Genomic DNA, 11308 nt, shown 5'->3' with positions numbered 1-11308 from the left:
GAAACCTAACACTAAAAAATTCATGCAAACTGACCGGTCGCAGAATATGTGTTTGTGCGGATCCCAGCCTGATCGATCTCATTAAGAAACGATCAGTAGGGGTAGAAATAAATGAGCACCACCAGAACAATGAAAAATCCTCGTACTCAGGGTTTTTTACATTGTAAAGGTTCGGTGTGAACCACTCTGAGTGGGATGCGAAGGTTCTTCACAGAATTAAAGTTGTGATATACAACTGTTTGCAGCCCACAAAATAAAATGACAAAGCCCAAAACAGTAATGGACACAGAAACCAGGATGTCATTGTCATCTTAGAAGTATGGTTAACCTCAGAAGTGTATGGTAGTGAATTTCAACTGCTTGATTTCTTACTTTGCAGAGCTGGCAGACTAAAGCATAGTGCTGGTTACCCTCTACACGAAAATTATCTTAACCATACGAGCTATCGAGACAATGGCACACGAGTTAGGAACATGTGAACTGGTGCACTGTTGGCTGAAATGTAGCAGCAAGATGTCGGATTAATCGTAGTACACCACAGTTTACACAGCAGACCATAACGATATTTGCAGGGTGCGCTAAGGTCAGAGTCAGACTTGGCACTTTAGTGGTGCCGTGATCTCTTTCCGATTTGATCATATGGTGAAAACCTGCTTTGTTTAACTATAAAGCTGACTTCACTGAGTTTGTTCGCCAAAAGAATGAAGTGCAGAAGATTATTCATCGATGCATTTTTCTGCGTTGGATTCGTCATCGGTGGGCGCACCACCTTAGTGGCCATAGATCTGACTCCAATCAAATCGTATGAATGATTGTTATTGAACGATTGCAGTCGAAACACATATGTCGTCAATCGTCATATATAACCATCGATTTGAATCGTATTAGTGAATAACGGAACTAAATAAGTCAAATACGAGAATGAATTTTTGAATACGTATATTTTTTTCACAATCACTGATCCAAACAGACGATCAACGGAGTAAAGGGAAATGAAATGATGCACGGTGAAGACATGCAAGCCAACTGGATTTAATCAAGCGTGAATCGATATTTATATTCGAACCAAAACAATCTACAGACATTTGATGTGCAAGATAAGAAACGCACACACATACGCTTATATAAATAACAGTCAAGACTGTTGGGCGAATAATTAACAAGGTCTATCGAAGTCCAAGCTGTGAGGTAAATGAGGTCCTGCTAAGTAGTCTCAATACTTGGTCACAAAGTGGTCGATGTCTAATCCTAGGGGACCTTAATGCATCTGTGGTAGACTGGGAAAATCTGCGGACTCAATCGTCAGAAAATTCCTTCGAGCAGGAACTAGTTGATGCGGTTATCACATGTGCCCTAGTGCAACATGTGAAAGAAGCGACTAGGTACGACCCGGACTCCGATTCATCCCTACTAGATTTTATATTGACTCTATGGGGATGACGTTGCTAATCTCCATTACATGCCCCTCCAGGTAAAAGTGATCACGCAGTTTTAAGTCTCGACTTCCATATAGCTGTCAATCACGATCATGCGTTAGCTCAATCCAGACCTAACTTCTGAAAAGCAAACATACAAGATGTCATATACTCAGCATCATCAGTAGACTGGACAATAGAGCCGGAGTCCTCCATTGAAACGGCTTGGAAATTATTTCGAAATCCACACTTAAAAGTTGCCGCGCTCCACATCCCTTGGACTACACCAAGAGGACCGAGAAACTCTCCACTATGGTTCATTAGGAAGGTTCGCATCCTTCTCCGTAAGAGAAAATTGTGGGATAGATTTAGGTTACTGGGGACTGATGAAACTAAATCCCAGTATAGAAAAGTCCGGAATATCTGTGCCTCGACCCTCCGTAAATCTAGAAAGTTGTACGATGAAAAAATTGTTAAGGAATCAATAGAATGTCCTAAACACTTGTATTTCTATATAAACCAAAGGACAAAGAGAAGAGGAAATATTCCTGCTCTATGGGGAGATAGCACTACCGCATCATTAGTGGAGGACGACTTTGGTACGGCTCAAGTGTTCTCGAACTACTTTAGCAATGTATGTACCGTAGAAGGGCCCTTCCCGTCAGCGCATACAGATCCCCCCACACATACACTGTATGGCGTGACCATTAAAGAACTCGATGTCTTTGGTCTGCTAAATAAGCTTGACATAGGTGAATCCACGGTGCTCGATGAATTGAATCCTGAAGGATTTATCTAACTTCGTTGCGAACCCCATAAGTATATGCTTTACTATCCGTAACGCAGGGTCGTTTACCAAAAGACTAGAAGAGCGCCACAGTAAGTCCTGTCCTCAAAACAAGTACGAGAATAACCGACCCGTTAGCCTAACTAGTATGGTTGGTAAAATCTTAGACAAGATTATTCAGAAGGAGCCACGATAAGCTAAGAAATGTTGGGTTTGGAGGCAATCCAATGATGTTGATAAAAGACTTCCTAGTTGGGCGCCAACAAAGAGTATGGGTGAACTCAAAGCTATCTAGCTGGGAAACTGTGCTTAGTGGAGTGCCTCAAGGCACAGCTTTGGGGCCAGTGTTATTTCTCTCATATGTATATGACCTTCCCCGTCTCCTATCACCATCGGTCTCGCTATATGCTGACGATGTCAAGATATGGAGAACGGTAAAGTGTGAGGTTGATAGCTTAGGATTCCTAAATGACCTGAAGAAATGATCTGAATGGTCTCAAACCTGGCAGTCGTCGATAAATACTCCCAAGTGTGTTGTGATGTATATCGGTCATCAAGGTACAGATAAATACACGATGAATAACACTGATCTACCTGTCGTCCAGACACATAATGACTTAGGAGTCATCGTTAGCCAAGACTTAATGACTGCTGCACACTGCCATGCAACAGCCGCCAAAGGTTTTAGAATCTTATGGTCAATACGTAGGGCTTTTAGTCGACGCTAAAACGTTTTTGACTTTGAATACAGTGTTTGTTCGTCCTAAACTTGAGCACTGTATACAAGCGGCTAGCCCCTGCTTAAAAAAGACAGTGAGCTTTTGGAAGTGGTTTGGATAACAGCAGCTAAGATGATTCCCAGAATAGCGAAGCTTCCGTATGATGCTCGACTGGCCAAGCCGAACCTTTTCCCGTTGTCATATAGTAGAACTAGAGGCGACTTGATTACAGTTTTCAAATTGCTTAGTGATAAATTTGCACCTGATATGCCCTCATTTTTCTTGTCTTCCAAAACAGAGAATTTAAGAGGACACTCCAAAAAATTTCACAAGCCCAGAACAAACTAATTGTCAGTTGACTACCGACTTTCCCATCTAATCATCAACGAGTGGAATCCATTAACTCAGCACGTGGTTGAGGCTCCATCCGTCGACTCTTTCAAAATAAAGCTGGATCAACGGAGAGACCACCATTGCCAGGACTAACACAGGCTATCAAGCCTCCTGTCCTTTCCAAAATGAAACTAAATGTCAAAATATGACTTAAGAAGAATGAATAAATTGGCTTGCCCGGAAGCTAGAATAAACTGTGTAGGCTTTCAAAGAAATACAGGAAAAGACACTCACAGAAGCTTACTAGAAAAAGACTAATAAGGACCGTAAACCTTCTGTCTTTACTACATAACTGTGAAATCTGCATCTGGATATTGGATACTGGACAGCGGTAACATGTAACGAAGGTCCAAGTAGGGTCGAAGCATCCTCTATGGTGTTAGGCTATTGTTAATATGGAAAATGATGGGCAAGGTGACTTTAAACTAACAGATGTACGATCTCCAAATGACTGGGAACACGCTGACTTGGGTTCTAAAGATCGAAACATAAAGTTCTTAAAATTAATGGGAGGAAATCCTGTACGTGACCATAAAGGAAAACTAGTAATCGGAGAAAACATCGACAATGTGCACGGTAAAAATAAAGATACATCTGTTATCAATGAAGAGCTAGAAAATCAGTACCTTCAGGGTTTGGAAAAGAGTATGCAACCAAATTGTCACCATGGTTTAGGAAGCCATACAAGTGAGTCAGCTGACTCGTAGACGTCCTTTTTAGTACTAATCGGTCGATCAACTCATATATTGTTATTCATTCGGGTTTTTATTTTGCGATTGCTTTGCACGTTTTGTGAAGGTACTCAACAAAATGAGTTCCCCTACCAATGAATAAATATGTAACCAATGGTTAACCATTGGTTATATGTTAGTGCCCAAAATATGTTTTGAACACAACCAAATCTAATGCTTTCGAATTAGTACTGAAGTGCTAATTGGCAAATCAAGCCTACTAAATTTTTATAAAAAGATAGCATTCTGGGTAGGTCACTTCACTTATTCTTACCCTTTGAGGCTGTCTGGATATGTTCGAAGAACAAACCGTTTTTCTTTAACACTAGTCTTAACTAGTCATGAGAAATCTAAATCTTTGTTCCGAATTGAAGTTGCTTCTAAAGCGATCGCGATAACCATTTGCCTCTTATCGTCAATCAGGAAGCAACACATCTGAGTTGTTTATGGTAGAAACAATGAATAACTAAGAATATATTGTTTTTACATGAGTATTGAGCTTTTTGGAGTCAGCTATAATTCCTTAGACGTTAAGGTTCGGGCTTATGACTGCGGTTGGTTTATTTATACCCTGAATCTAATCCTGAAGTGTAATTCTAATTCTATAATGCAACAAACGTTTCAACGAAATATCACTCCATCTGTCTTTAATTTATATCCGTTGAAATTATTTCTATCACTTCATTACAACTGAGTGATTTTTCCGGTTAATCCAACATCATACGGATATTTAGTAATATATTCCATACTAGAATTATCATACGGTCGATGACCAACATTCTGGTTTAGCATTTTACCACGACCGTAATTCAGCTACTAATAAAGCCTTTTACATATCTAGGACTTTGGTCTTTACAGACAAACGGAAATAATGTTGTGAAATGAATTACTCAGAGTTAAATTATCGCTTTCATAAACGGATGGCTATGTCTGACTATGTTCAGACTAGGTTTATTTATTAAGTGAATCCCCTAACTAGTATGCAGCTTTAGTTAACAAGAACCAAAACTTATCTCTTGCAAGTGCTGTTCAATTTATCACTTTCAATTGACTTACTGTGTACTGGAAACGAACCTCGTATTAAGACACAATACCTTCATTGTAGTACTTCTGATATGCGAAAATATCTCCAAAAATTCCTCAAAATACTGTTTAAAAGTTTGGTTCTGAAGACACTGTTTTTACATCGATTCATGGTTCATTGAATTCTTCTGAACGAATCTTGTGGTATCGCCAACATTCAAAGCGAACTTGGACCATCATATAAGACTAATTTACAAAGACTAGTATAAGCTGTGACTGAGGTAATCACACAATCACAATGTCCGATTGATTGGCTAAGTAGTCAAGGTTACACCTTGTGCACGACTCATATTTAGGTACCCGTCAGTCAGTCTTGAGTGCTGTTAGAGTTATGAGGGCGGTTATCATATCCCGGTTGCCCACACAGTGGAAGGGTTCTTTTAAACGTACCTGAAAAGGAAATCGGATTCAAGGTGGTCTTAGTGACCTAAGAGTGACAGTAGTACTAAAGAGACGACTGCTTGGGGTCGGTCACACATGACCTTTCTGTGAGTATTTTTCGTGTTAGCTTCGTACTTGTTGAGACCTTACCGTGGGATAAGGTGAGGTGTACATTTTTAGGGTCGACATTTCCTAACCCCATTCTTCTTTGTGTGAAGGCAGCATCGTTGTTATGCTGGTTGTCTGAAGGAAACACCTTATTGTCGTCACATCTCTGTACAGCCAGCGGTATGACTCCGCCCTCAGACCTCGGGTTTGCTGCTTTTAGTCTTAGCGCTCTTTAACCGACCTGTCTGGCATGGTAGGACCTTGAGGAACAATTGTTTCAGCCAGTATAGCTCGATTGGTTCATCACGATAGGCAAGTCCGACCACCACGTCAAGGTGGCAGCAACGGTTTAATAGAAAACAAAGGAGTATTCAAATTCGCCCTTCACCAACGGCCCTTTAGCAACAACCTGTGCTTTTTGTTTTCATTAGTTAGATTTCCCCGTGTTCCTATCCTTTCCGTTCTATTCAGTTGGAGGCAATCGGCGAGAAGTCTTAGTTCCAAGTTTCCCCTTGATGATAGACCACCAAAATGTTTTGGCACCTGGTTTTGAGCCTTTGGGAGATTCAGATTTATCTCATCTGACATAGTGGCCAAAAATGTTACTGAAGTAGTTTAAGCTAAAACTGACATTCTATAACAGCTTAGTAGTTGCGAGAATTCCGTCTAAACCTTATCACTGATCTAGTTCGAAGCTTCAAACACACATTTTCATCATATACTAGTATTGGAATGTTAAAGCTATGATTTATGATATAATATTTTTGACTCCAAATCAAACAGCAACAAGGTTGTTTTTAACTTGCTAATCACCAATAGGATCTACCAACCGTTAATGTATATGATGTTGTGTACTGAAACCATTCAAACCTATATGGTAGACATGTGTTTTAACCCATGTGGCTTCTCGTTGAAGCTAACAGCAGGACTCAGTAATTACACTTTATAGCAGAAGTATAGTAAATTTTATGCAGCAGGAACTCGACATCTGTACATCCAGATTTTTCACTGTTACTCTTTTGAACTGAACATAGTTAATAATTTCCTGGATGTATTAGTTTATTTCTACTTTGATGTGGTAGCGCAAATTATACTGCGATCCACAACAATTTACGGAAATAGTTAATTCTCTTAAGTTTTAAGACGTTCCTCTGTCATTTTGAAACTGGGTGGGTGGGGAGCTGGTAAATTGCAAACAACCTACATTTAAGTTTTTATCATCATACTAGTTAAAAAGGTTCATTGCTAACATAGTAAATTTGCGGAGATGCTTTAATTTGTACTTTATATGATGAATTAACATTAGCTAGATATTTATTAAAAACCAGAAAACACGACGAATATTTCGTTATAGTGTCTAAATCCTCATCAATGTGTGTCCACAAACCTACCAAGGGTTGAAACCAGGTTTTCCAAGCCACAGAGTCAGATTTCTTGGACTAAACAACTTTTCAGGAATTTTTGGTTATCAATGCTTGTTTAACTGAAGACATTTCATGAAGCCAACTAAGAACAAACGATCATTTTAAATTTAAGTTTCATCACTAACCGGCACCAGTTATAAACGTATTGATAACTAAGGGGTGTATTACTTCTCAGTAGTGGAGACTCACAAATTCGTTTGAGACCTAACTAGTATCTTTGAGTCTGGTAGCGAACACGATACCCATGGATCATTATGTAAATATCCAGTAATTAACATTCTTAAGTTCATTCAATTTACCAGATTGTGCATTCACAGTCTGATACCATCACTGATGACATATTCATTGTTCTATATATCGTTAGAATCATCGTGTTGTATGGGCGAGAGAAATAGTTATAGGCCGTTTGCCTAGACTGGTAGATAGTTTGATAAGTATTGGATGTGTAATATAGATTTTCGTACCCCTTATTATCATATTGTCGGTTGTTGAATGTTCACCAATACACGTTCGAGTCGGGCGAATCACGTGTTCTTGATTTCAGTTGCGTTGAAGTTTAGTATCAAGTATAGAGCGAATGAATCATATACGCAGATAAATCGTTTAGTGTTCGTCCTGAGAAAATTAGTGTCCATTTATTAAAAGGAGAAATCCGACTGTTATTTTAGAACCAATCACGTCTTTTCTACTTTATATTAGGAACTCACTTCGAATCTAACACTCTACAAATCAGTATCCGAATATCTAAGTTTGTTTAATCCACTTTCTAATCTTCGATCACAAAAGCAATCACATTTACTTACATCATCGTCATCCTGTTTATCACTTTCCTTGTTCTTTTTCTGCCTTCAAACTTGAACAGATTCCTCGTCCAACCCAGTGGACAGTTTGGATTATACCAACACAGAAAAACTTAAGCAACAATATAAATCATCATTTATCTCGGGAAAGGATTCTTAATAAAGAATTTTAAAAATGCTTATCGCTTACCGTGTATTTTTTCTTGTTTATATTTTTAGCGATTTTTTTTATACAATTATAATAGTTTCTGAATGAACGTAGATATATGAATACACTTTGTGGCCAACTCTTGAAGTTATTCTGCCAAAAATGTCTATTATTTACACTAATAGATATTCAAATGTTATTTCTTGTGAGAAGTGACCAATTTTTAGAAAAAGTTTTTAGACTTTTTGCGTTTTTTAAATGTTCATTCAAAATGATTTACGAATTTTTCAATGCAATTGTACCATTTCCTAAACAGTATAAGAAGTTTACGACGTTTACGCGTGAACCAAGCAAATATTTAGATAATGATTATCGTTTTTTTTTCGTTATTTTTTAAAATTCTGTAGACTGTGAATTAAGTTTGTCAGCACTTATTATGTCAACCGACTAATACAAAAACTTGTCTCTCAATGCAAAAAATATCATGTCAACGAAAATAGAATTTATTGTGCACAAGATCAGTTACTAACAAATTGTAAGTAGCTTGATACACGAAACCAAACTTTACCAAAGCTGCTTAAATGACCTCTTAAACCCAAACTACCTAACTTTGCACCACCGTGGAGAATGGAAATGAACAGCATAAAAAAGGTATCGCATAAATATCAGCCACTCTGGTAAAGTGGTCGTCGTGATAAGCGTTACCTGCTCATGCATCGCGATTCTAACCACCGTTTATCAAAGTCTACATCATAGGCTGATCAAATATACCTAGTACCCCTGTTGTGAACGAAAACAGAAGTGAGGGACATCCGGTTGTATTTTAATGTAAAATTACAGAGTACTTTCATCAGACGTGAGGACGATGCGTTCAGTACTTCATTTGAAAATTCTCCATCCATTGTCTCAAATGTCATCATTCCTTCATTATCGTAGTGATTACACTGTTTCCACTCGCTTCGATTCAGTCATCTCAACATTCTACTGGCACGTTTTCCACTTCCGATCGGTGTTGCATACCACTTATGTCTGTCTATGTGAATAGCATACACCACACCCTTATATCTAAATTCAGCAGTAGTCAGGCAATAGGTTCACCATGCGTAATGAACGCTTCAAAAGTATGTATGAGCAAGATCTAAAAACTATAGCACATGTTATACCTTCAAAATCCCCTTGTCGTAACCAAAATTACTGAGCAGTGTCTCAGTTTTTTCATGAACGGACAAACATACTACTAGATTAACATGTTTCGTAAGCTTCCAGAGGCGCAGAGTGGACCTCATGTGTTCGAGAGAACGTTTCGTCATCCCTTCAAATCAACAAGGTCTAATAAGACTGTCAAGGCTAGTTGCGGTAACGTACTAAACTACTTCACTTCCTGTAGTCGAACTATGAGATGATGCGAACTAGTCCTGAGGTAACACTAAGCATTTGGTGGTAAGCGCCAATTCTGAAGCTTCTGTAGTCTCGTCTGAGGTATTTCTAGGTCCACCATAACTGGGCGGAACACGGTCGTCTACGTACTCTAGGTAAATAAACGAGTTTCCAGGAAGGAGATCAACTACTGAGGTGAAACAATGAAAAAACCCTTTTATTATGTGAATTACGATTTTAACAAACATCTTTTGAAGTCAATGAACTTCTGAAAAATCCACATGTCCAGTAAGTTTAGATGAACTCGACTAATGTATTTTTGTCAGGGCGGGGGGGCTATTTTATGGTTATGATCGATCGCCTGTAAATAGTGTGGCCGAGCGGTGATAACTATCAAAATGTGAATTATTAGTTTAGAACTTCAAAAAGACAGAATCAATTATTAACATGGAGAGTTATTTTTTAGGGGACATAATGCATTTATATGCAAAATATTGTGCACAAAAATAAATTTCATTGAGTATTGATTAAAATACATAATCGATTGCACCATAAAGATCTTGTAAATTATTCATCAAACTTTATTCTTGCCCTTCCAATAGTGTAAGTTAGTTTAAAAATTACTTCCCACTAAACAATCATTGAATACTTTTAATTGGTTAGTTACTTGTTATTATTTTTTTTATCACCAAATAACTGCATATATTACAGTATTAAACTGTTTATTATATACAGTAAACTTGTCACTTTTCTATAGTTATTCCATAATAGATAATAATGTATGGAATAGAATCATATTGGTAAAATCAATGATTGTTTTTTTAACTCTATTAAATTATTCAATAATACCTTGGATATGTAATAAATAATGATATCCGTTTTAATTTTAGTCCATCAAAAGTACATCCAGTGTTTCTTTTTCACTGTATACGTTGTATATTTATTTTTCCGTACCCATAAATTACAAATTTTCTAGAAAAAAAAGATGACATTAAAATGTGATATACCTCTTAAGTACTTATATGTGATTTCATTTTTATTTACAATAATAATATACTAAGAAGAACTTTATTAAAGGAACTGATAGGTCTTGGGTCCGAATCCCGCGAGGTGGGATGGTAGATGCGCACTACTGAGGAGTCCCACGATAGGAAGAAACGGCCGTCCAGTGTTTCCAAGTTTTCCATGGTGGTCCAGGTTCAATTTACTTATGATCTCAACTATTGGAATTACTACAATCTACACAAAATCCCTTCTAATACTAATCAACATATGCTCACTAGTGACTGGCTTCAAGAGGTATTGCCTGGAGTTCTAGTGAGAAGCAGTAAACAGTGGTGTTCAACCGGGTCAATTGTGAGATAGATAGTAACTCACTGATGACAATGGTGAATGTGTCGCATAATTTTGTGGATTAGTTGAAGTTAAACATTAGCACCGTTGGATGCCGGCCGACTCAGTGATGTAGAGGTTAAGTGTTCGCGCACGAGACTGATAGGTCCTGGTCTTGAATCTCGCGAGGTGGTATCGTGGATGCACACTGCTGAGGAGTCTCACAATAGGAGGAAATGGCCGTCCAGTGCTTCCAGGTTTTCCATAGTTGTCTAGCTTCAATTGACTGATGATCCCAACTTTTGAAATTGCATATATATAGTTCAACAAAAATAAACGGATTCTTTTGATTAAAAAAAATAAGTTAGATAATATTACATAATGTTTCATAAAATCTAGTCAATCGAGTCATTAATTTTGTTAGTCTTATTGATAAATAAAGTTCACTTGAACTATGTCTGTTATTGATTAGTACAATGATATTTTTCAACTGTCTGATCATACACTTTTATTTGTGAAGGTATATATACCTTGCATTTTGTCTAATTGACCTTTATTTCATTCACATGAATAAATATCTTATGTGATCAGATTAGTCGAAGTGTTTTGC

At 37.7% G+C, this 11308-nt stretch overlaps 1 protein-coding gene across 2 annotated transcripts; it reads left to right on the top strand.

The window, feature by feature from the left end:
- Window positions 1-3637: 3637 nt before the first annotated feature.
- On the top strand, window positions 3638-9912 carry MS3_00007279 (uncharacterized protein; the record flags this gene model as incomplete). 2 transcript variants are annotated; one of them, XM_051215544.1, is made up of 3 exons in its annotated part: window positions 3638-3890; window positions 3924-4001; window positions 7904-9912. In XM_051215544.1, exons 1-3 carry the CDS (start codon window positions 3710-3712, stop codon window positions 7999-8001), a joined length of 357 nt encoding a protein of 118 aa, XP_051066071.1. In that variant the 5' UTR covers window positions 3638-3709. The 2 variants fall into 2 exon arrangements, with proteins under 2 accessions (XP_051066071.1, XP_012799531.1); XM_012944077.2 differs by having other exon boundaries at window positions 3638-4001; window positions 7904-8001.
- Window positions 9913-11308: the final 1396 nt, after the last annotated feature.

The sequence above is a fragment of the Schistosoma haematobium genome, chromosome 4, assembly GCF_000699445.3.
Source record: "Schistosoma haematobium chromosome 4, whole genome shotgun sequence".
Classification (NCBI taxonomy): Eukaryota; Metazoa; Platyhelminthes; class Trematoda; order Strigeidida; family Schistosomatidae; genus Schistosoma; species Schistosoma haematobium.
This window is presented reverse-complemented; position numbering and strand designations above follow the sequence as displayed.